This window comes from Passer montanus, unplaced genomic scaffold, assembly GCF_014805655.1.
Source record: "Passer montanus isolate IOZ18808 unplaced genomic scaffold, ASM1480565v1 scaffold127, whole genome shotgun sequence".
In the NCBI taxonomy this organism is placed as follows: domain Eukaryota; kingdom Metazoa; phylum Chordata; class Aves; order Passeriformes; family Passeridae; genus Passer; species Passer montanus.
In genome coordinates, this window is record NW_024359499.1 from 233,409 (window position 1) to 258,486 (window position 25,078).

At 53.3% G+C, this 25,078-nt stretch overlaps 2 protein-coding genes across 9 annotated transcripts; both read left to right on the top strand.

The window, feature by feature from the left end:
• The first annotated feature begins 901 nt into the window (after positions 1-901).
• TMEM183A (transmembrane protein 183A) lies at positions 902-14,271 on the top strand. 4 transcript variants are annotated; one of them, XM_039698506.1, is made up of 8 exons: positions 902-1,057; positions 1,745-1,834; positions 4,728-4,883; positions 7,032-7,191; positions 8,587-8,767; positions 11,966-12,046; positions 12,672-12,827; positions 13,798-14,271. In XM_039698506.1, exons 1-8 carry the CDS (start codon positions 961-963, stop codon positions 13,981-13,983), a joined length of 1,107 nt encoding a protein of 368 aa, XP_039554440.1. In that variant the 5' UTR covers positions 902-960; the 3' UTR covers positions 13,984-14,271. The 4 variants fall into 4 exon arrangements, with proteins under 4 accessions (XP_039554440.1, XP_039554441.1, XP_039554439.1 ...); XM_039698507.1 differs by having other exon boundaries at positions 7,035-7,191; XM_039698505.1 differs by having other exon boundaries at positions 913-1,150; positions 7,035-7,191.
• Positions 8,630-24,687, top strand: LOC120497272 (alpha-1,6-mannosyl-glycoprotein 4-beta-N-acetylglucosaminyltransferase-like). 5 transcript variants are annotated; one of them, XM_039698501.1, is made up of 4 exons: positions 8,630-8,767; positions 21,769-21,892; positions 22,184-22,307; positions 23,221-24,687. In XM_039698501.1, the coding sequence occupies exons 2-4, from the start codon at positions 21,788-21,790 to the stop codon at positions 24,360-24,362; spliced, it is 1,371 nt and encodes a 456-aa protein (XP_039554435.1). In that variant the 5' UTR covers positions 8,630-8,767; positions 21,769-21,787; the 3' UTR covers positions 24,363-24,687. The 5 variants fall into 5 exon arrangements, with proteins under 5 accessions (XP_039554435.1, XP_039554434.1, XP_039554436.1 ...); XM_039698500.1 differs by lacking the exon at positions 8,630-8,767 and adding an exon at positions 14,433-15,375; XM_039698502.1 differs by lacking the exon at positions 8,630-8,767 and adding an exon at positions 18,152-18,248.
• Positions 24,688-25,078: the final 391 nt, after the last annotated feature.

A 25,078-nucleotide genomic window follows, 5' to 3' on the forward strand; every position in this document is an offset into this window, starting at 1 on the left:
AGCCCCCCCTTACTGGGATGACTGGGAAGGGCAATTATCCCAGAGCCCCTCATTACTGGCAGGACTGGAGAGTGAAGTTACCTCAGGGACTGTCGTTACAGGGAGGACATGGGGACAATTCCCTCAGAGATCCATGTTCTCGGAGAACTGGGGACCCACTTACTCAGAGGCCCTCATTACTGGGAGCACTGGGGAGCCAGCACCCTTAAAGGCCTTTGTGACTGGGAGGACGGGGGTGCCGTTCACCTCAGCGACGCTCGGTACTGGGAGCACTGGTGTGTGGGGGATCCCCTCAAGCACCCAGGTTTACTGGGAGGGGGCAGTTACCTCACAGACCCTCAGTACTGGACAGAATTCCCTCAGGGCGGATTATGGGAAGCCCCATTACTGGGAGGACTGGGGCAGGCTGGAAGCCCCTCAGGGCCCCTGCTAATGGAGAACTGGGAGGGGGCAATCCCTCAAACACCGCCATTATGGGAGGGGCAATTACTTCACAGATCTTCATTACTAGGGGGGATCTCCTCAGAGATCCCCTTTTACTTGGGGGAAATCTGAATTTGAGCTGAGGGAATCTCCTGAAGTGCTCTTGTTACTGATAAGACTGTGAGGGAGGGAGAAACCCTCAGGGACCCTCAGCACTGGGAGGGCTGGGAGGGGGAATCCCCTCAGGGGTGCCCGTTACCGGAGCGCTGCGGGGGATCCCCTCAGCACTGGGAGGGAGAATCCCCTCAGGGGTGCCCGTTACCGGAGCGCTCCGGGGATCCCCTCAGCACTGGGAGGGACAATCCCCTCAGGGGTGCCCGTTACCGGAGCGCTGCGGGGATCCCCTCAGCACTGGGAGCACTGGGGTTATGTCACAGCCCTGGTGACGTCAGGGCGGCGCGCGGTGTCGCGGGGCTGACGCGCGCGGGGCGGGCGCTGTGGCGCTGTCCCCGCTGTCCCCGCGGGGCCCGGCCGGACATGGCCCCGCGCGGCCGCCCCGCCGCCGCCGCCATGCCCCGCAGGGGCGCCCGCAAACGCCTCAAGTTTCGCGCCGACGACGTGTGCTCCGAGCGGGGTGAGAGCCGGGCCGGGCCGGGCTGGGCCTGCAGGGGCGGGCCTGGGCCGCGGCTGAGGCGGCCCGGGGCTGGTGAGGGAAGGCGGGTCGAAGGTGAGCCGGGCCCAGCTTGGCCGTGCTGGTGCACGCCGGAGAGGAGCCCTGGGCCCGCATTGGGGCCTAAGAGAGGAGATAGTTAAAGAGCCTGGGCTTGGCCTGGCTGAGGGGGATGAGGGGAAGGAGGACGGTCTAGTCTCACCTAGGAGTGAGTTGGGCCCTCGCGTTTGTGCAGGCAGAGAGCTGCATCCAGGAGGGATGCCCCAGCGGGGTTCTGGAGGGATGTGTGGCACTAAGACCTCTTTGCCTGTGGAGGAGGAGCCTGAGACCAGAGGATCAGCCAGGCTCGAGTTGGGCTGTGCGAGGGAGAATGGGATTATCACTGGCTGAGGTGGTGGGAGAAGGAGAATTGCATTGAGCTGGGTGGGGGCGTGGGTCCCCTGAGCCTGGTAGGCCGGTGGTCTGGAGTAGAGACTTTCTGGGGACTGCTGGTCTGCATGTCTCTGCTGAGGCTCATTTTCCTGCTTGTGCATCTCCTCCTCGAGCCTCTGCTCCTCTGGGGACTGTTCCCTTTAGTCATTGTGACTCTTAGCCCTTTTGTCCCCTCCCCGTAATCCCTAATCCCCCTGACCCCTGTTTGCCCCTCTGCAGTGACGGTGGCAGATTATGCCAACTCAGACCCAGCTGTCGTGAAGTCTGGGCGGGTGAAGAAGGCTGTGGCCAACGCAGTGCAGCAGGAAGGTGAGTATGCCATGGGGCCCCAGCCTTCCCCACACTGCCTTCAGGGTTTGCTCTGCATGACATGGGAAACTCCTCTTCCTTAAACTGAGAAAATGTGTTGTCCTTTAGTGCTGAAAATGAGCCCGTGCTACTCTGTAGACAACCAGGTGTTAAGGACTTAGACAGGAGGTTTTGCAGAGAGCCTGCTGCAAGAATTGCTGAGTCTGTTAGTGCCTGAAATGGAAAGGCTTGGCTGTCATCTCCTGCTTGAAGCAGAAAATAACATTATAAAAGTATTTATTACTTTATTACCACATATAAAACTGTAGATAACTTTATTAGCAGGTAAAGTTCTTTGCCAGGGGAGTAAGGTTGTAATAGGTCTGTCAAACATCTGTTGCAAGGAGGTCTTGGGAGGGTGTTGCTGTTTTTTGGTGAACTTTGCAAAGGAGTTTTCCTGGAAAGGTAGTGCAGTATTTTGTTATCAGCTTTCTCCTTGTCTGGGAGCTTTCTGAGCTAACACACCCCACTTGCTTGAGAAATGCTGATGTTTAGGCCTTTTACATGTAGCTGTCACACGTGTTGTGTGAATGTTGTGTTGACAACGATGACTGAACTTTTCATAAAGGCAAACTCTTGATTTGCTGCTGAAATGTTGCGTTGTGGGAGGCAGTATGCACTTGGTGTGAGTGCCTGTCAGGGGCAGTGGTGCTCCTGAAGATCCTCTTCAGCTGCTGCTTCTCAAGCTTTTAAGATCAGGACACTTCCCTCTTTTGTGGCCTCCTTTGTTTGGGGCTTCCCTCCTCCCAGTCCTGCTCCTGTTCACCCATCTGTGTTCTGTCTCCTTGAGGCAAAGTCCAGCACTTGAGCATCATGCTGGCAAACTGCTGATGTTCTGTTCTCCCTGCCCCCAGCATCATCTGCTTCATCCAGTTTATCCCCTTTCCTGCTGTGTTTCTGGCTCACCTCCACCTCATCCTGGTGCCTCCAGCTCACAGGAGTTCCGTGCCCACCCCTTTCCCAGGTCTTTGCAGTGCAGCCTCAGGGGTTTCCCCTCCGGATTCATTCTCTGGGATCTCTCCTCCCCAGCCCCAGGGCTGTGCTCCAGCCTTATCTGGTGCAGCCATGACCATGCTGCAGCCTTATCTGGCCCAGCCTTATCTGTGTCTGGGGTGCCACGCGTGGGGACAGGAGCTCCAACCTTTGGCCTTGCTGCCCTCCAGAAACTCGGCAGAGTAAACCCCCACTGGGTGGGACTGCAGCGAGCGTGCCATGGGAGCTTCACCGACAGGGGAGCCGCGGCCAGGAGGAACTTTTCTGGGCTTCTTTCTTCCCCATTTTAGCGCCCAGGATGGGAGGATTGCAAGAGTGAGGTGAAGAGAGGGTGCCTCTGCAGGGTTGCAGTGCAGCCATTCACTGCTCGGTGGACTCGTGCTGTTCACTCAGAGGTTGACTTTTCCTTAGCAGAGTGGGCTGGACTCTTCTTCTAAACCCCACTCTGAGTCCCTGTCAGTTTTGTCCTCTCTTTCTTGGCTGTATTTGATTTCCTAACTCACTGTCATTTGTGTTGCCACATATTTCACTCTCTTTTTACCTATGAAAGGTCATGTGGAGAGGAAAGTGGGGGAAACAACTGCCATGAATACATCCAGGTGCCAGGAAAGCATCCAGTTTACAGAACAAACTGTGCGAAGCAAGGTAGAACTGGTTTAGCAAAGCACTGAGGTGTGTCTAGTCAGTGGGTACAGTCAAGCCCTGTCTGAAGACTGCTTTTCCATCTGCTGTCTTTTCATTTTATTAAAACCTTGTTTGGTGGTTAGAAATGAGAATATTTTTCACCTGAATATATTTTTGGTTTCTTCTTGTTATTGTTTGTTTTTCTGCCACTCTGTCTCTGTGATTGAAACAGCACATTTTGCTCTTCAGTGGCTCTGGTGACTGCAGTGACTGGAACTGGCATGTATAAAACCTTCCTAGGCTTCAGTTTGTGCTGAGCAGAAAAGCTTGAACACTATAAGCCTCCTCTGACCTCACTGGTCATGTTCTATTCTTCACCCAGTTTGTTGGGTTGAAATTCAGCTCTTGAATGAATTTCACAGGCTGTTTGTTAGCCTTGGTGCTGCTGTGGCAGTGCTGGTCTCTGTGGCAGTGCCTCACACAGCTGTAATGCAGGACCACACCTTTCTTTTCCAAGACTGTCATTACTGACTCTCATGTGGACTTTTCTGCCCTAATGAGCCCTCAGTTTACAGATCGAGTTTTGAAAATAATATTCCTGAACAGGGATATGTCTAAACATGTCCCCAGATACAGGAAAAAAACGGCCCCAAGCTCCAGCTGACTCAGCTGGCTGTTTTCCTTGCTAGACCAGAGCCTTCCCCTTCACTAAATTCCAGGGTAAGTGGAACTCCTGTGCACTTGACACTGAGTTCCAGCCCCAGTGGAATTTAGTTTTTTAGGATTATGTCATCAGCCACAGAATGGTTTTTCTGCTGCAAAGGGAGTGAGTCCTCTCTTCTCCATGCTCATAAAACAGTTCCAGAGCAGGTGCTGGCTCCAGGCTGAACATTGCCATGCAAAGCAACTCTGCTGTTTAGGGAAACCAGTTACCCCTTAGAAAGAGCCTGTTGTTTTTTTTGGAGTTGTAAATAGCTTCAGCTGAACCAATAGGATCTGCATAATGTGCTGGTAATCATCTTCATTGTTCATTACTTAAAACAAGCAGCTGAATAATTGTTTCCCATTCACTCACCCCTGCTAATCTTTCTCTGACAAGGTAATACTTGAGCTCAGGATTTACTTGCTTGTGTCACTCCCCAGAAGGCTTTAAGGCAGTGGTTCCACTGAAGCATCTTCTGGACTTGGATCACCTTTTCCTCTCTGCTGTTGTACTTACTGTCGTTTTTCATTCCAGTAAAATCCCTGTGTGGTTTGGAAGCTTCCTGTGTCCCTACTGAGGAAGTTCTCTCCGTGTCAGGAGAGTCCTGTGACAGCAGTGATGAGATGGATACCAAGGAAAGCATCAATGGGAGGGCTGCCTCGAGGAAAAAGAAGAGCAAAAGGCACAAAGGTGTGGTCACCTGCCATCCTGAGGCTCTGTGGGCTCCTGGTGTCCAGTATGGGGGATGCTCATGCTGGGGATTTACAGGATGGTCATGGGGCTCTTGGAGCATTCTGGAATTTGTGTGTGCACAAAGAAATGCCAAGGGTTTTGTCACTTGTAAATCTGCTGGCACTTGGTCACAAGAGCTGCATTTGCACAAAGGCAGAGCCTGGGGCATGAAATCAGAGCCTGAGAGCTCCTTGCTTTTAACAAATATCCCTCAGCCTTGGAAAACAAACACTGCTATTCCAGAGTTGTGCAACATGGGGTGGTTGCAGCAGGTTTACTTTGGGGTTGAAGTGCTGCTGTCCATGATGCATTTGTTGGCAAAACACAAGCTCTGTTTTCAGTGTGTTTCCAAGGCTGTGGTTTGTTACAAATGGGTTTAAAGGGCTCTTTTTCCAGCAAGGAAGTGCATTTGATCCTAGTGGCACCTTAATACATTAATTCAAGGGAGATGTATCCTTCATCAGTTGCACTTTGTGCAACTCCATAGAAATCCATTGACAGTGCAGTGTAAAGCATCAAACAGCTCTGCTGGTCTGGGGAACCCTGCAGAAGTTTCTAGTATCAAGCTCCTTTCAGGTTGAGAATCAAATTCTAACCAGTTTTCTTGAGCTTAGTAGCAATTTATGTAGCACGTGATCATCCATCCACCACAGACTGAGGGTGGACAGTACTTCCTCTGGGAAGGGAGTTAAACGAGGTTAACCTCTTTTATTAAGGCATCCTTCAGAATCCTGGCAAAATAATATCTGAGTGGCTGGAGCTGTGAGTCTGGGAAGCCAATATTCTGTTCTAGCACAGCCTTGTCTTGTTTCTACTACATGTTTAGGGAGGAAAAAATGGTGATAGAGCAGTGATGCTTCTGGCTGCCCTCTGAGTTCAGCAGTGTGGAGTTTGATGGCTTCTTGAGGTAGATCTGACCCAGCAAAATGGGTGTAGCAGCCCATTGTGGGTGTGCCTGCCATAAATCTGAAGTGCTGTGGGGAAGTGATCACATCCAGAGCTTTCTTTGGCAAGTATCACATAAGGATAAAGAACTGCCCTTTGTATTAACCTGCCATCTCAGAGTTAGATCTGGCAAGTTCCCAAACACCTCTTCTATGCCAGAGACCTCACAGCAGCTTTTCCTATTAGCACTGTGCACAAGTTGTGTTTTCCTTCTCTGTTCTTAACCTTCCTAATGCTCAGTATTGTTCACCTACTTATATTCTTTTAAAGTATTTTTTACTCCTAAAGTTGGAGCAATGTCTGTAGAAAAAAGTGTGGTGTAAACTACAAAACACTCCAGGATTGAAAGGAGTGTGAGCCCTCAGTTCTGGCTGAGCAGTTCTGACACCTCTGAGAGGAAGAACAGGCCTTTCTCTCCATCTGAATTGCATTAAAAGTTCACATCCAAGAAGTTTTAATGAAATTAAGAGATTTAGGAAAATAAGCTGATTGCTGGATGCAGAACAGAATTTCCCTCCCTGACAGAGCTCCTACCAAAATATTGTGACCACTGGAACAAAGACTTGGCAGTACCAACTGGACAAGCCTGGCAGTACTAACCGTCACGGTCTTCATGTGTGAAGCTATTTTAGTGACCTGTTGAATGTGCCCTTTTATTAAAAATGCAGGAACTTTGATGTCTCTTTATTTGACATCCAGTTTTTATTTCTCAGCTTCAGTGTGGTATTTCAGCTGTGCCAGGGTCAGGCATCAAAACAGGGTCCAGAAAGGCTTTGTGGTTTCCATCCTTGCACACAGCCCTCACTTGGACAAGATGCTGAACAAAATGACCTAATTCTGTATGCTTTGAGCTGAGCTGCTGGATTAGAAACCTCCAGAGAACCCTTTCAGCCTGAATTCCTTTATGAATCTGCCACTTTGCCCACTTGTGCAGCGGGGATAACAGTGGCGGGTGTCCAGCCCAAGGGAGGTGTCATGGCTGTGTGGACACTGATGGCAACGGGGAGCAGGGCCACTGAGGCTGTGCAGACTGGGGCTTGGGCTTTCCCTGTGTGTGTAAATCAGTGGCCCATGTGTGCTGCCAGGTGTGCGGCGCGTGTCTCTGGGTGGGAGTTGGTGCAGGTGTGATGTCCCGTGCTAACACAGCCTCATTGCCTTTAGAAGATGCCGAAGGGGGAGGAGGAGAGGAATATCCCATCGACATCTGGCTGCTCCTGGCTTCCTACATCCGCCCTGAGGACATCGTCCGGTTCTCTCTGATCTGCAAGAAAGCCTGGACTGTCACTTGCACCGCTGCCTTTTGGACCAGGCTGTACAGAAGGTGAGACTCAAGAGGGTTTTAAGACTGGTTGTGCAAGGTTTCAGTAGAGAGCAGTTCTCTGCAGAGCTGGAAATAAGGGAATAATTCCCTGTAGGCCTGGGCCCTGTGTTTGCACATTGACGTGGTGATATGGGCCTCTCTTGTGGAATATTCTTATCCCTCAAAAACAAACTGGGAGAGCTGGGGTTGTTCAGCCTGGAGAAGAGAAGGCTTGAGGAAAACATCCCTGTGACCTTCCAGTACCTTAAGGGGACTTATAAAGGGAAGGCAGAGGAACTTTTTGTGGGTGGGTGGTGACAGGGCAAGGAGTAATGGTTTTAAACTGAGGGCAGAGGGCAGGGTTAGATTGGATGTTAGGAAAAAAAATCTTGACTGTGAAGGCAGTGAGGTCCTGGCACAGATTGCCCAGAGAAACTGGCTGGCCCATCCCCAGTAGTATCCGAGACCAGGCTGGAGCACCCTGGGATAGTGGAAGGTGTCCCTGCCCGTGGCAGGGGGTGGAATGATCTGAGCTTTAAAGTCCCTTCCAACCCAAACCATTGTATGATTCTAAAATCACATCTGCTTTGGGTATGGAAATGGATCTTTGTGGTGTATTCCTGTATGTTCCCTGTAAAATCTCAGAGCTTTGTGTCTTTTTCTGCTTGCCATGGCCCAACACTTGTATATATCAACCTTTCCAAGTGTGTATGGCATGGTCGGTGCTGAAAGGCAAACATCATTGATGGACAACTTGCCCTGCCTCAAGCTCTAATCACAGTCACCTCCGTGTAATTTGGGAATTCTGGAGCTATACAGTGACAGGAGTAAGTGAAAGCAAGGAGGGCAAAGGGGTGGTCAACGCTTGATACAAATCCTTTTATCCCAGTACATTCCACTGGGATATTCTTTCAGGAGAGAATATTTTCTTTACACAGCTCTACCTGTTGCCCAGGAGGCACAAGCAGCAGGGGTACAGAGTAGAGAGTGGCTTGGTCATCCTTGCCCCTGGTTTTTAGTGTGACATTCCCTAGCAAAGGCTCCTTTGGAATGTAATCAAGCAATAGCCCTTGAGCGCAGGTGTTCAGGCTGCTCAGGCAGTACTGAGAGCTGCATTCAGTTCAGCTGGGAGTCCCTGGGAACCTGCAGCAACCTGCAGCCCTTTGTGCATCCTGCAGCTACATCCCCGGCTGGTCTGGGCAAACTAGAAATTATTGGGAATTGTAGTAGGATGTGTGGGCTGGAAGCCTGCCTGGTGCAGGTCAGGGCTTTGAGCCTGTCAGCAGCACACCCCCATCACAGCCCTCAGGGTTGACCAGATCCTGTAGTCAGTCATATGTGGGGTTCTCCCCTGGCACGGCTCAGTCCCTGCCCTGCTGTGCCCTGGAGCTGACACCTCTCCTGTGGGTTCTGCAGGCACTACAGCCTGGACGCGTACCTGCCCCTGCGCCTGCGCCCCGAGTCCATGGAGAAGCTGCACTGCCTGCGCGCCTGCGTCATCCGCTCCCTGTTCCACATGTACGAGCCCTTCGCCGCCCGCCTCTCCAGGAACCCCGCCATCCCAGACAGTACTCCCAGCACTTTAAAGAATTCCAGAGTAAGTAGCATCACTCAGGAGCTGGGATTTGTCTGACGTGTTGCTGTTTCTGTTTGGTTTGGTTTTTGCTTTCTAGAAGAAAAACAGATGATGTGAAGATGGTCACCAGTGAAGCTGGTGTAGGATGTCACTAACTGGGTAGTCTCAGCAGGATTTGTAAAAGTGGGCTGGTTACTTGTACCTGTAGAGTTACTCTTTGGAGTAACTTCTGCTTAAGTCCTACACTACACCATTCTAACCAGCAAAAAGGGCCCTGGTATCACTGGATATCAGAACTGCCAGGGATGTGTGTAGCTTCCCTTCTTCTGATCAAGGCTCCATAGGATCAGCTTTTATATGTTTTGCTTTATTCTGACACTGTCTGTCAGAGTACATCTTCTCTCTGTAACAGGCCTCTGGAGAGCTCAGGAGTGACACTGATGCCAGGAGCTGTGTCACCCTGCTTTCCTGCAGGTCATCTGTGGTCTGGTGTGTGGGTGAGGTGGGGTGGTGATGCTGGGGTGAGCATGGCAAATGTGCAGAGCCAGTGTCTGCTTTGGGACTGGGCTGCACTTGTGTTGGGCTGTGAAGGGTTTGTCTGTGGTGTGGGCAGGTAATTCCCTGTGCTATCCCAGCTTGGAGCACTTGCATATCATTCCTCTTTAATTGCTGTTGACCATTAACTCTGAAATGCCTTTGTGTCACTTGTTTGGTTTGAACTTGCAACTGGCCAATAATCTGTGAGCAGCTTAAAGAACGATGTGAATTCTCCACCCTCCAAATCCTAGGTCAAAAACCTGTTGAGAGACGTTTTTGGAGCCAAACTGAAGTTGGTTTCATTGAGGAGTTGTTCTTTCTTTTCTGTTCAAAATAGAGGAGCTTCATCTATCTGTACATGACATCCCACCTTTCTTCCTTCCTCTCCCTGTCACAGGCTGTCATGGGCTTGAGGAGCATCCAGCAGCACACAGGAGGTGGTGCTGCAGCACAGGGAAAAGCACATGGCTCTGTGTACATTCTTACTCTGCATCCAGAGCTCCTCATTCTCTTCCTGAGTCCCCAGGCTGGGGATCTTCATTCTTACCAACTGAAAAAGCAAAACACTTTGAGCAAATTCCAGTAGTCCTGAGCCCAAGCAGCCACTGCTCATGGCTGTAGGAGCTGAAACCCCGAGGCAGTGCTGGCAGGGTTGATGTTTTGGGAGGATTCCTGGTGACATCATAACGGCTTTGGTGCCCACTGCTAGTGCTTCTCCTGTACTAACAGTTGGAGGAGGATCCTTTAAGTGCAGTCTTTCATTGTTCAGCTTTTAAAAAAGGAAATTAAATGGGGACAAGACTTTGTCAGAGCAGTAGAGGTTTGACCTAACCCCTTGCAGCATGAAAGAGCCACCCTGAGTGTGGTCTTGCTGTACTACTGCACTGCAGGACTCTGAGCTCCACTTGTGTGACGGTGCACACAAATCCCTCAGCACAGAGGGTTTGGAGGAGGACCTGGCACTGCCTCCCCATGTTCTGGCTTTCCTGGGCTTTGGTTGTACCTTTGTGGGTTGCTGACACTAACGGCAATGCCTACCTAAACTGCATGTGGCTAGAGGAGAGCCCAGCCCCGGGTGTTATCCAACCTAGCTTTTCCTCTTTAATTTCCTTTTTTCTTTCCCTAGCCTAGCTTGTGTGGGACACTGGAGCCGTTATGGTGTCAGCAGAGGTGTTTGCCCTTTAAAGACACCCCATTATTTTGGGCGGAGCGGCCCCGCACGGCGCGTCTGAAGGGCAGGACGGCTGAGCCGAGGACGACATCCTCTGCCCCTTAGGAGGTACTGACCTTTTGTGCTTCACTACTTGCCATGACCAAACAGGTTGCTAGACCAGGCTGCCTCTGCAGGTGAACTACAAATGCCACTGACGGTGGAGTTAAACTCAGCAGCATCTCCTGCTTATCGGAGTTAAAATATCTGGAGAATGTTTTTATTGGAAAAAACATGAGGGTTGTTTCCTCCCAGGTGGAGGTTATTCCATGCATGTTTCTGAGCTTTACTCCACAGAGCTTTGTTGTTCATCTCACGAGGATTGTGGAGAGAAAAGGTCTTTTAAGGACTTGTTTATGGATGTGACTCAGAGTTGAAGTAGAGGGTCTTGTATCCCCCTTGGTCTCTTCAGAGCCCCTGTGGTGCAAGCTGGCTCTGGCTTAGTTTTATTAGGATCACTCCATCCTGGAACGAAGTTAAATGTGTGCTTTGCCCTGCAACCCAGACAGGTCTTCTCTCATCAGGAGAGACTGTATATGGATCACAGGGAGTTCTCTTTACCCACATTATTCCTCCTTTACCTGCTGACACTGATGATAAGACCAGCTGTGGTGAGCTGGCATCTGTGGTGTGGAAAAGCTTTGTGGGATGGCTGGACTGACTTGCCAGGTTCTTTCCTTAGCTGTTGAAGGCTGGTTGCTTGTACTGTGACTGGTAGGCAGGGATTTCCCTCCTACAGGAGTTTTTCTGAGCCTCCTGCTCTAGAATGAGCTCCTGGGCTGGAGCCTGTGGCCCACACAGCGATAACCAAGTGAAACTGGAGCAGTCCTGGTTTATGTCTGCATGAGAGAGCAGTGCTGGTGACTTCTGAAGCTGTTTGAGGCTGGTTTCTCATTTTCTTTTGAAAAGACACAGAAGGTTGGTCAGACTGTGCTGTACTGGCAGTGGTTTTGGACTCGAAATGATGACACTCAGTGCTGGTAATGGCAAGGTCAGGGTCTCCATTTGACACCACAATGGATTAGGAGCTTCTTCATCCATCACCTCATAGCTCGTGTTGGGGTCTTTGCATTTCCCTCTGCATCCTTTCCTTCTCAATCCTTATTCTGTTCTCTCTTGTTCCTCGCTTTAACCTCATTTGGAACCCAGTTTAATGGGAGTTGCTGGTGGGTGGAGGGAACGGGTGAACCTGCACCACTCATACCTGCCCTAGGAAAGGGACAAATGGCACATCAGGATTTTGCTGTTTGGCACATCAGTGACTACGTGTTGCATGAGGAGTTGGCCAGCTTGAAACTGGGAGATCTACACTACTGAGAGGGTTCTTTCAACATAATTAATTTGAATACGCGGCTTCTAATTACTCCTATGTAATTGTGTTTTCAATTGGAAGCCTTCATGATCTGTTAAAACTTATTTAAAGTGGTGCTTCTAAGGGTTTCATAATTTTGTGTTTCTTTTTTCTACCTCAGTGTCTGCTTTTCTGGTGCAAAAAGATTGTAGGGAACAGACAAGAAGCAATGTGGGAATTCAACTTCAAGTTCAAAAAGCAGGTATGAAGGAACCAGATCAGCTGTGACTTGTTTGAAGCAGAAATTATTTTTCGGGGGGTGGGGGGGGTGGAAGGGAAGTGGAAACTTTTTGTCCATTCAGAGAATAAATACAAACAGATTCCTGTGGTAAACTGAAGCACGTTGTGCAACTACACTCAGTTTTCAGTCTGTGTTACCAAGACATTTAGAATCCCACATTTTTATTTCCTCCTTTGGTATCCTTTCCCTGCTGTAAGATGCGGATCATCACTACTGATTGTTACCAAAAACCAGACTGTGTGACTGCAGTGGTCAAAATGTTGACCAAAATCTGAAACTTCTTGTTATGCCATTGCCAAGATTTCTCAGAGAAGTGAAGACAGCCAGCACTGCGAGGGAAAGCCTCCAGTGGTGGGTGTTGGGAGAAGCCAGTAATTTCAGGCAACCTTGGGAATTGTGCAGCTTTCCCCTCTAAAGAAATGGTTCTGAAAATTGCCCATCCTGAGTGTTGGCATTTTGTTGCTATTGTGACACTGCCCAAATACCTGGGGAGGAGGAGAGAGACCCTGCCAGGCCACACTGGGGAGGAGCAGCCAAACCCAGGAGAGGTTCCTGCTTTGCTAAATTGGCCTCTCTTTCTTTCAAGTCTCCCAGATTTAAGAGCAAGTGTTGCAAAGGTCTCCAGCCCCCAATCCAGTATGAGGAAGTGCACACAAACCCTGATCAGGATTGCTGCCTGCTGCAGATCACCACCTTCAACTTCATCTTCGTGCCAATCGTCATGGGCATGACCTTCACCTTGGTGAGTGGGAGAAAGCTGCCAGGCTTTGCAAATGAGGCTACTGTAAGGACATGAAGTGAGCACCTGGAATCTCCTGTGTTGGAAGGGACTCACAGGGTTCCTACTCCTGGCCCTGCACAGGACAATCCCAAGAATCCTACCCAGTGCCTATTTTGGGCTGTGTAAATCCTACTGCTGTATCAGCAAACCAGTTCTGGGAATCATATGGTTAATTAAGAGAGGAAGTGCTCAGAATCTCAGTTTAACTTCTCCATTTCCGTTGGCTCTTCCCTGTTTGGTGCAGTGAATAGAGAGGATGTAGAGAATGTGCCGGAGCTGTGGCTGTGCAGTGTCCGGCCTCAGGTGTTACCAGAACTGCAGCAGGTACAGGAGACAGGGAGCAATACAAGTGGAGGTCTGCCCCTCACAGGAATATCTCTTTATGGCAGTAAATTCTGGGAGGAAAATCCCACATGAGGAAACTCTTTGACTGTGTGTTTGGTCCCTGATTGGGATCAAATTGGGAGTAAGGGTTTCAGAAGTGGCCAGTGCTCAGTAGAGGTTCCATCTGGCCTCACTTAGGAGTTGGGCAGTGAGTTCCAGACTTCTCCTGACAGCCACTTGCTTCCAGGTTCACTTAGAGTCATAAAATTACTTAGATTGGAAAAAACCTTTACGATCAAGTCCCAGCACTGCTGTGTTCACCCCTAACTTATGTCCCCAGTGCCACATCCACAGTCCTTTTGAACACTGCAAGGGATGGTGATGCCACCACGGCCCAGGCAGTTCCAGTGTTCTCTGACATCCCTGCCATGATTATGTGGGGCTGCCAGCCAGCCAGCTGGTTTGGATGCAGTGCTGTAGCCCAGAGAATGTGACTGTGAAACACCTTGTACAATTCAGAGGAATGTATAAAGTCTAGAAGTGTCATGTTGAGAGCTCTCTTGGCCACTGTGACGCTCTGAAGCAGCTGTGATCTCCTCTCTTGCAGTTCTCCATCTCGGTGAGCACGGACATGCGGCACCACCGCGTGCGCCTGGTGTTCCAGGACGCGCCCGTGCGCAACGGGAAGAAGCCGCGCATGGAGCAGGGCGTGCAGGTGGTGCTGGACCCTGTGCACAGTGTCAGGCTCCTGGACTGGTGGCACCCACAGTACCCCTTCTCCCCAAAGGCTTAGTGCTCTCCTGAGGCTGCAGGAGCCCACAGGGGACTGAATCTGGCAGGCTGAAGAGAATTTCTAGGAACCAGGAAATCCTATTTTTATTTCTGAAATAAATTCTGCAGTCTCCTTGCAAGTGGTTGAAGCTGCTGAGCTAGTTTGTATGTATATAACTTCTGGTCAGTAATGAGCAGAGCTGAGTGTAAAGCAGAAACTATTTGTAAACACACTTTTATGTAAAATTGACATTTTATGATTTGAAAGGAGCTCCCTGGAACTGTTCATTTAAAATCCTTTTGGTGCTAATCAAAGTGGTCTTGTGTTCTCTTCTTTGGGAAGAAGTAGGAGGTTTTGCTTTCCAAGAACTTTCCTTTTTGCTTTCCAGGAACAATCAACAAACAAAATCTATGTTTGTTTTACTGCAGCAGAATTGTTTTCATGCACAGTGTGATATTTCAGTGTCTGAGGAGCAGTGAGCAAGACAGCAGTGATCAACAATAATCTTAATTCCCAGCCCAGCAGATCCCAGTTTAAGGAAAGAAAGGCATAAATGATCAAACAAAGGAATTACTTGAAAGAGGAGTTGTAAGGCAAAAGACTTAAGTTCTCACACTGGTGTTTTTCTTTGAAAATAAGATCTAAACTCTTAAAACCAGAAGGTGCTTTACAGAAAACATAAACAGGGAGGGAGAGGAGGGGACAAACTAAAATAACTGAAGCCGTGATGAAGGACTCAACTCTGTGTCTTTTCAAAGAGCAGTGTGGAAATATTCTCCATTGAAAGCCCCCAAGCAACCACTGATCTGGCTTTTGACTAAACAAATTATTTCTGTGAGGAAGAAGCAACCATGAAGCTTCCTCTGGTTCTGGGCTGACTGAGAAGTGAGGGGTGCAGGGGCTGGGCCTGTCAGAAGTGTGGTCTGACCAGAAGGAACCTGGCTGGAGGTTTAATTGAACACGTGGCTCCCTGGGAAGGTTCAGAGGAGGTGCTGCAGGGTAGGGGAGCAGCTGTGCAGATACAGACCCTGGATTGAGCTTTGCTGCTTATCAGATATCAGCTCCTCAGTTCTGCACACCACATCTGGTTCCAAGCAGGAGGAGCAGTACTTGTCCTTGTAGAATGTTCAGTGAAGCTCACAAAGAAGAGGGAGTTCTGCCATCTCAGTTTGGACTCTGTGGTCTTTGAGCTCTCAGTGGGTCCCTTCCAGCTCAGAATATCCAGTGGTTCTGTGACCCCACATGACCCTGGTGTAGCTGATCAGAAGGAGTTTTCTTGCCACTCTGTAAATCACCACTAAGGGCATTGCCCTGACTTTGGAGGCTCTTCGTGTTGACCTCAAACACATTTGGGACAGCTTCTGCCTCATAGTTCCCCTTTCCACCACTGCTGAACTTCCGTTGATGCCACAGGTAAGTTTTGAAGTTAAGTTGGTTTATTAGAGATAAAAGGCAAGAAAAATGTGCTATCCTGTGCTCCTGGGGCTGCCATGATTGCAGAGCCTGGGCTGTGTTGTGGTTGTGGTGCAGGAGAGGCAGGACAGGGTCAGGGCTGGAGCTGTGTGTAAGGGCTGCAGGGGCTCCAACGCCAAGGAAGCTGCTCCAGGGCAGTGGGGGACAACAGTCTTTCTTTTGCTGTGGGGTTAAACACCACTGAAGATGGGGACAGGTGGTAAAGCTCAGGCAGTGAAATGTGGTCAGGCTGTAGTTGCTGGTTGTCTTGGAGGGGGGTGGCTTCTTACTCAGAGCCTGGTTCTGGCTGTGCTTCAGGCTGTTTCCTGCTGTGTTCCCTGAAAATTCCCTCATGATGGTGCCACGGCTATGTGCCTGGTGGTTCCTGTTTATGCAGGCTCTGGAGGGTGGGAGCAGAGGGGTTTGGTTCCTGGCTCAGGCTGATGGCAGGAGCATGGAGCAGGCTGGTGTCTGTCTGAGGCTGTGCCCTTACCTGTGGGGAGCTGCTCAGGCTGAGCGGGGCTGGGAATGCCAGCCCGGGCCCTGCTCTGGCTTCTGTGCAGAGCTACAGAACAGCTCCTAGGGCTGTGTGTTCCTGCCATCTGGCAAAGCAGGAATACCTTCTGATCAGGCATATGGCAAATCCGGGGGGCAAAGGTGCTTGGCAGCTCCAGAATTCCCTGGCTGATCCCAGGCGGTGCAGCCGGAGCAGGCAGCACAGGCTGTGACAGCAGGAAGCAGGTGGATGGGATGTTTCCTGCTACCAACAGACTCGCTGGATTCAAATATGGATACTTGTATGGATACAGATGCCCCTAAGCCAGAGGTGCCTGGCCCCCTCCCAGGCCAGGCTTTTTGTAGACTGAAATGTATAAAATGTACAAGAACAATTCTCAGTCTTTTCCTTTACAAAGCTCCCACTGATCCTGGTGCTGGAGCTGTGCTGATCAGCAGTGTTGGCAGGGAATGGGAACCTGTTCTGATCCATGCTGGGAGGATGGGCAGTGGCAGGGATGCAGTGGAGGGGGGATTCTGCCTCTGTGTAGAGCTGCAGGTGTCCCCCTTGGTCCTTACCCAGAGCTTCAGATCCTGAACCCTGGGCTGAGGTTTGCTCAGTGAGGGAGTGACACCAAAGCTCAGCCCTGAGCAGGGGATTTCCACCCTGGCCCCTGAGCCCAGCCTGTCTTGAAGCTTGATTGCCAAAAAAAAAAGTCCTCTTCAGTGTCCTCCAGGGTAGGATGCAGTGAGTGCACTGGCCGGAGTGGCTGTGCTTTGGTGCCACCCATTTCTGTAGGACACGGCTCAGAGGGGTCCTCGGTGGTGTGGAAATGGAGCCCCAGATCAGCATCATGGTGGCTCTCCCTGCTGTGTGAGGCCCCGTTCTACCTTTGCTTTGTCCTGCTCCTGAATAATGGAAGGGCTGTAAACAGATCCTGCCTGGCTCTCTGGTTTCCTAGGGGAGACAGGAAGACTTGGCCACCACCTTCACCCTGCTCCTGATCTTTGTCAGGGATCCAGTGTACAACAGGAGCTGAGCTGGGTAAGGTGAGGCCTGCAGGCTTGGGGAAAGGGGCTAGGTCCTTCTGTGTGTCCCCTTGTGCCTGTCCCATCCCAGTCCCTCTGCTCTGGCCTCAACTGGGAGAACTGGTCCTCCCTAGACCTCTGAGCTGGGTTTGCCTGCGCAGCCACAGGGCCCTCTCAGAGCAGACTTTGCACCTGGGGCTTGTCTTTCTTCTTCAGCTTATTATAAAAGCAAGCAAAAATGTGCCTTTTAGCCTCATTTCAGCCACCTCCCTGTTTTCCCAAGGTCAAATATTAAGGTAAGCAGAGCATGTTTGGGTTTGGGGCCAGCGGGAGGTTTGAGAGCAGCCTTTGGTGCCAGGTTCTGGTTGGTTCCTGGGCACTGGGGCTATGCTGTGGCACTCACAGGGTGGCAGGTGGAGGGACACTTTTTCAGCACCCAAAAACCATTTGGGACTTGCTTCATAGCACAAAGCAGGGACTGGATGAACTGGCTCAGGCTGGCCTTGTGGCACTTGCTCTGAGGGCAAGAGGACCCAGAATGTTTGCCTGGACACCAGGAGCTGTGTCCTAGCTGGATTCCTTTCCTGCTCCAGGCCCACTTCTGGATGTCCCTGAAGAGGGTCAAATCCTGCCCTAGCACTGCACCCTGAAGTAGCCTGTGGGGACCAGCAGGGAATTTGGTGGCTCTCCTGCTCCCCTTGGCAGTGTTGGCTGTTCTATTGGCAGGGTTGCTGCACCCCGAGCATTGGGGACCCAGGGCTGTGCTGAGTGTCACAGCCCTACCCCTCTTCCTTTCTGCAGGGGCAGGAAGGACCAGATTTCCTTCCTGTGCAGGGGTGGGGGGTCAGGGGCAGCTGTGGTGAGAAAAGCCCTCCCCCTCCTGCAGCTGCCGCCAAGCCCACAGCCCTTCCCACCCGGGGCCACTGAGCAGCAAAGCTCTGCTGGGCTGCACCATCCCAGCTGCCTTGTCCCTGGAGTCTCCAGCCCCTGCGCAGGTGGGAATCCCACACTGCCTTTGCTCCCGTGCAGGTGGGGTGTCCCCACTGGGACAGAGCCACTGCCATCCCACCATAGGAATTTAAGGATTTAAACCCAAGCGATGTAGGAAAAGCAAAAGTCAGCAGATCCAGGAGCCTGGGGACGTCTCTTCTGCCTTCCCAGCACCATCACCTGCTTCCTGCTCTGCCTTATCTCTCTCACAGAGGTGTTCCAAGCTCCATGTGCTCCCATGGGAGCAGCTGGGGCTGGAAGTTGTCATGGGGGATTTCTAGAAGATGGAGCCTGGCAAGACATGCGAGGTCTCTCTGAAGGTAGGAGAGGTCCAGGCCAGCAAGGAGGGAAGGGGAAGGGGAAGGGGAAGGGGTTTCCGCTCCATTGGGCTGCTGTGGGAATGAGCTGATCTGGTTGGGAGCTGGGGACAAGCAATGCCATTGATGATTCATGGATGCTCCAGAGCCATGTTCCTGCTCTGGGTCTGGAGGGGGGAAGCAGTGGGAGAAAAGGCTTTGGGTGTAGGGGAGCTGGGAACAAACTGGGCCCCATGTGGCCCACATTGGTTCACTGGGATCAGAAAGGGCTTCATTCCCAGCCCAGCTGTGATGCCCAATGCTCCAGTGAGGAGCTGGAGTGTGTGGGGAAGCTGTGGTGTCCTGGGGCTACATCCCGGGTGGGATCCAGGTTCTGCCCTGGTCCAGGGTGCCAGACGTGCAGTTCTGGCTCTGCAGCCCCAGAGGTTTTTGCCACCTCATCACAAGAGCTGGAAAATAAATGGGCAAAAAGCTGTGCCAGTTCCGTGTCACCAGCTCCTGGCTCGGTGAAGCGTCAGGTTCGTGCCAGAGTTTGGGATGCTGGGGCTTGGCAAGAGCCCCCAGCGGGGGTTAGTGCTGCCCGGGGGACTGGAGCTGCCTGCGAGGATGCGGTCGGTGGGACACGGCTGATGCCATGCTGGGATGCCCGTCCGTGAGGCTGTCGAAGGTCCCACGGTGGGCTGGGGGCCCCTGGCCCGTCCCATGGGGGTCCGCGCCGACCTGGCCGGTTCCCCGAAGCTCCTGGGACTGAGGCCGCCGGCGGACGCTCCTCCTCTGCGGGAGGCAGGCAGGGACTCGGGGTGTGGCTTTACCGAGCAAGAGTCCAGAATCCGGCCAGCCTGGGGAAGTTGCGAGGGCCGAGCACCGTGGAGAGGCGAGGCTGCCGCCCACCCGTGAGTCTCTGCCCTCGGCGGGTGCGTGCAGAGCGGGGCTGGCCAGGAGCCATCTCCTGCTGCCATGGGAGCGGGTGCCTGGGCACCGGGGATGAGGGCAGGGGGCTGGGCTGGGGGTTCCCCAGCTGTCAGCGGTGGGGACAGGATCGGTGTAAGTGTCCCTCCCTGCAGGGACCTCACTGTGCTGTGGGACACCTGAACTGACCGAAAGCTTTGGCCCCCGGAGCCGTGTGCTACTAGAGCAGGGTATTTCCCCTCCTTTGTCCCTGTGGGACGACCCCTGGAGCAGAGACACGTACATGGGGCCAGACCCTGGCCTGACTCCCAGGGGGCCCAGGAGCCCCCATCCCCCACAGTCCCGAGTGGCCGCAGTTTGCCCATGGGGGCCGTTGTGCTGCCGCAATTTGCAGTGTCCCCCACCCATTTCTGGTGCTGGGTTCCATCCCAGCCCTTTCCAGCCCGGGGACCCTCAGGGCGGGGCACTGAGCTTTGCTGCAGGAGAGCTGGTGTTTACCCTGCTGGGTGACACAGCCTTTGTCTGTGCCTCAGTTTCCCCCAGCATGGAAAGGCACTCCTGCCAGTGGGAAGGGACCCTGGCTGGTCCCTTCTCCTTGTGCAACCAGCCCTGCTCTCCCCAGTGCCGGCGGAAGCAGCTGGAGCTGCCTGCACACGGGGAGCTTCCTCGGAGCCTCGTGGGACTGAGGCTGGGAATGGACTGTTCCTTCCCCCTGCCCTGGACTGAGGCTGGGGAGGAGTTTGGCTCCACGCAAGTGGCTCTCAGCTCCTCCTGGCCAATGTCCCCACAGTGGGCTGGCTTTTGGGGACATCTGCAGTGGGGTGATGGGCTGTGGGGAAGGTGCATGAGGTGCTTGGAGCAGACTGTGGGGACAGGGATACCCTCTGGAGGTGCTTTGAGCTGGAGCAGGAAGATGCTGCACCCCTGGTTGTGCCCGCTTATGTGGGCTGCTTTGTTCCTCCATGGAGGCAGAAATCCAAAGTCCAATTAGGGGGCTAATTATGCGGCTGCACTCCTTACCTTCTGTTCTGTGCCATTGACCCCTGTTCCCCATGGGCTGCCTACTCTTCGGGTGAAGCTGCTCCTGTGAGAGCTGGGGGTGCTCAGCAGCATCTTGTTTTCCATGCAGGATGAGCCGTTGGCAGCCAGACATTCCCCAGCAGCCAGAAAAACCTGTGGCCATCCAGAGTGGCCAAATGCCCAGCCTGGCATGTGGCCAGGTCTCACCCTTCCCAGCTCACCCGTGGCCCTGGTTGTAGATCCCGGAGGTCCAGGCTTGGAAATCCACCTCCAGGGTGGCATCAGGGTGTGATGTCCCTGTGGCTCAGACAGATCCCTAATGCTGCTCCCCCTGAGCTGGTGAGGTCCCCATGTCTCCCGAGCTGTAAGGGATGGAGAGGCCACACTCTCTGCTGGGACCTGGGATTTTGAGAGAGATTTTGAGCAGCTCCAGGAGCCGCTTGTCTCTGCCGCGAGTCAGCCCTGCCCTGCCGGGGAGCGCGGCTCTCTGGCTCCGAGTGTTTGTCTCCGAGGGAGGAGCCGTGTCCCTGGGCGCGGCCAGTGCTCCAAGGGCGAAGTGCCTGCGGATCGGATCGGGGGCACCTGCTCGGCACCAGCCTCCTGGGGAGCTGACATCCCCTCCAGAGGACTCCTGGGCGCAAAAACAAGGGTTCTCCTTAAAATAAGCCCAGCTCACGCTTCAGGGCAGCAGCCCTGAGGTTCTGTGCTCCAGTCTGTGGGGCCCGCGGGTGGGCTCAGAGCATCCCCTGCACAGCGGTGGTTGGGGCAGGAAAGTATTTAGGGCACTGTCCTAGGAAACCCAGCCTTGGTTTGGGAAGGCTTAGGAGGGCTTTTCCTCCACGTTTGCATTCAAAGCTGCTTTGACCAAGCCAAGTCACTGTAAACAGTTTGGATGGGGCTCAGGGTGTCTGCCCCATCAAGCTGGGCCCTTGCCCAGGCTCAGCTGCTTCTCTTCCAGGGCAGCAATGTCATATTTATAATGGAAAAAACCCAGGCAAACACAGGAGTCTTTTAGCCTCCTGCCACACCTCTGCTACAAAGTACAGTATCTCAAGTTCACTGCAACTTGCTTGAAGGTGACACTGTCCCCTCAGGGACACTTTTCTTGCTGGGACAGGGCGAGCTGGTGCCTGCCTGGAGGAAGGTGGGGAGCTGCTTCTTCCTCACAGTGCTGGAAGAGCAGCCTGGGCCCATTTGAGACCTGAGTGTTTCCCAGGGCTTGGTGACAAATCCTGGGGTGTTGGTGAGTGGTCATGGGGTGTCTCCATGACCCAAAAGTTTTTTTCTGAGGCCCTGTCCACTTGCATTTCTTCTGCTTCCAGCTCCGGGGTGCTGCTTGGGGTGTCCCAGGGCAGCTGAGGTGTCCTGGGGCTGGTTTTGTCCTGGTCAGATTGGGATGTCCCTGTCCCTGCCTGCCCAAAGGGGACAGTGCACAAGTGTCTCCTGGTGCCCCATAGCTGCCCACAAGTGTGCACCTGTGGGTGCTTGGGGCAGGGGGTCAGTCCCAGGGGTGTATCCGTGTGCTGTCCCACTGTCCTGTCCAGGGGGTGGTGGCTTTCCACAGGCTGTGCCCTGACATGTCCCCTCTCCCCAGGCCTCAGCCAGCAGGGGCCATGCGGTGCTCTCCGAAACGCTCCCTCACGGTTCTGCTCGCTACCTCCTTTCTCCTCCTCCTCCTCCTCCATGCGGGCAGACGGCAGGAAGAGGATCCCCTGGAGGTGAGTCCCCAACCAGTGACTTCTCACTGGAGAGTCTAGTGGAGCATTCTCTATCCCTTCCTGCCCCACATGAACCCAAGCCTCAGCTCTGCCCTCTTCCCTGCTCCATGTCATCCTCAACCCCAAACTCTGCCTTCTCCTCTCCCTAGGGTTGCCCTGGGCAGCTGGACCCCGCTGAACCCAGGGAGGGCAGGACAGGGGCTCCCCTTCCCTTCTGGGTCCCCCTCCTGTCATCCCCCCTTGCTGCATGGTTCTCTGGGGTGTGACCTGTTGCCTGTCACTCCCCTGCAGGACACGATCCTGCAGCTGCTGCAGCCGAAGGGCGCCCAGCACATCCTCAGGGACACAGCTGAGCTCTCTGCACTCCACAACATCTCCTACCAGCTCCTCGCTGGCTCTCCGGCTCCCCAAAAAAGTGAGTGGACCCTCTGGGTATGCACATCTGGGTGTGCACAGCTGCACATCCCAGCACAGACCTGCCCTCTTACTGCTGCTGGGGCAGGGAGGGGCTGTGTCCCACCTTTTTGGGTGGGGACCTGCTCACAACCTCCACAGCTTTCACTGCTCACTCTGGGGATGGAGGGAAGCTCCATGTGCTCCACGCAGGGTCCAAGTTGCTGCACCTTGGGACTGGGATGACCACAGGTGTTTTTGAGATCCCATCTCCCTGGGGTTGGGGTTCCAGTGGAGATGGTGAGCTGGACCACTGGGACAACCTCAGAGTGTGGGAGGAGTGGGCCAAGCTCTTGGACAGGTGCACAGGAAGCAATTCCCATGCAAACCCTGTGGGAAGGAGCTCAGGGCAACGTGTGAGGCTGTGCTGGCACCAGCACAGGAATGGTGTTGTCCCAGCCATCAGCAAGAAAAGTTGAATCAAGGCAGCCACTGCTGGGCCACGGGGAGGACACAAGGTGCCTGATCCCAGTGTGGGTGCATCTCCATGAGGTGTGGAGTGGGGAATGCTTTCAGGATGTGCACCCATACCAACAGGCCATTCCTGCTCTATTGACTCTCTCTCTGCACTGTTACTTGCCTGGGTTTCACTTTTTTAGGTGTTTTTCAGGAACATTTCTTCAGTGAGGCCCCTGCCTCCTCAATCTGCCTCTTGCTGCCATTTGGGCCAATTTTGGGCCCCTCCTGAGTTGCTGAAGGCTTCAGCTTCAGGAAGGAGCCACTGGCCTTAGACGTGGGGTTACAAACAGCACTGACCCTGGAGGCTGGCGACGGGAAGAGGTTTTTGGAGTCCTTTTATTACGTTTTGAAGGGAAGAAGATATGGTGATCCCAGGTCACCCCTCTGCCTGTTCATGCCTTTCCTTTACCTTGCAGAATTCCTGGCAGTGGGAATGGCATCCGTGCAGAGGCCACGTGGTTTCTACCTGCTGGCCACGCTCCAGTCCCTCTTCAGCCAGTCTACAGAGGAGGAACTGCAGGAGATGGTGGTGGTGGTGCACCTGGCTGACACTGATCCTGGCTGGAACGCGCGTGTTGCCGCCACCATCGCCCAGAAGTTTGCTCGCCACATCCTCCTGGGCCGGCTCCTGCTCATCCATGCTCCCCCTGAATTCTACCCCACCCTGGAAGGCCTGAAGAGGAACTTCAACGATGCAGAGGAGCGGGTGAGGTTCCGCTCCAAGCAGAATGTGGACTATGCCTTCCTGCTCGCCTTCGCCGCCAACCTCTCCTCCTACTACCTGATGATTGAGGATGACGTGTGGAGCGCCAGGTCCTTCCTGACGGCCATCCGCAGGGCAGTGGCTTCCCAGGAGGGTTCCAACTGGGCCACCCTTGAATTCTCCAAGCTGGGCTACATTGGAAAGCTCTACCGCTCCAGTGACCTTCCTCGCCTGGCTCAATTCCTCCTCCTCTTCTACCAGGAGATGCCCTGTGACTGGCTGCTGGTCCACTTCCGCCAACTGCTCACTCAGAAGGACGTGATCCGCTTCAAGCCATCCCTCTTCCAGCACATGGGCTTTTATTCCTCCTTCCAGGGCACTGTCAACCGGCTGGAGGACGAGGATTTCCAAGCTGATGCCTTGGACCTCCCGGACAACCCGCCAGCATCCCTGTACACCAGCATGTCCATCTTTGAGAACTACGAGCCCCTCAAAGCCTACAGCTCGGCACAGGGGTACTTTTGGGGCAAAGACCCAGCAGCTGGCAGTACTTTTTCCATTGTGTTCCAGCAGCCAGCCCGAGTCAGCCGTGTCCGGGTGCGCACGGGCTCCGTGGAGCGCCCAGGTGATTTCCTGCGCGCAGGGCTGCTGGAGCTGGGCCAGCGCCGGGACCACAGCCGGGACTGCTCCTCCTACATCCCTGTGGGCTCCTTCAAGAAGGGGACCCTGGAGCAGCAGGGTCTGGAGAGGGTCCTGCCTGGGCCCGTGGAGTGCGTGAGGATCCGGGTGACGCAGGACCAGAGCGAGTGGCTCATCATCCAGAGCATCGACATCTGGACCACAGCAGGCACTTGAGCATAACACCTGTGGCAGGATGTCAAAGCTCCTGGATTTGGTTCCTTTATTTTTCACATTGCCTTTTTGGATAAGAAATTAAGTTATTGGCTCTCACTGGTCCATGTCTGGAGAGATGGAAACCACTGACGTGGGCTGTGGATGGGTCTAGGAGCAGGGCACATCAGAATGTACCTGCTGGAGGATGCCCCAATGAGCCAGGGAGGGGGCACAGGAAGGGGAAGGGGCTTGGGAATTCAAGGCTGAGCGGCAGAAAACCTTTCCTCCCGGGGAGGATGATGTACAGGACAAAGCTGATCAGCTAATTAACAAACCAAATAATTAATCAGGCAGTGGTATTTTTTGGAGCCTCTCCACACCTTAGCTGCTTTAAGTTTTCTAACCTTTTCCAAAACTCTCGATTTCTAACTCACTCCTCTCTGAGCCCGTTTCCTAGCTGCTGCTGGAGGGGTCAGGGGAAAGTCTGGGGGTGCTGCTCACCAAACCCTTCACCCTGCAGGCTCAGCAGGTTCGTGGCAGCAGCAAACTCCCACTGGTGCCCGGCCACTTCCCGGTGCCCATCGGGGACGATGGCCACCAGATGGACCCATCGGCCCGGCCCCGGGCACCGCCTCCCACCGGCGCTCCTTGTTCCCGCCCTCGAAGGGAACAAACCAATTCCCAGGGACCTCACTTCGTGGTTTTGCGGGGTTCACACGGAGCGAGAAGGACAGTCA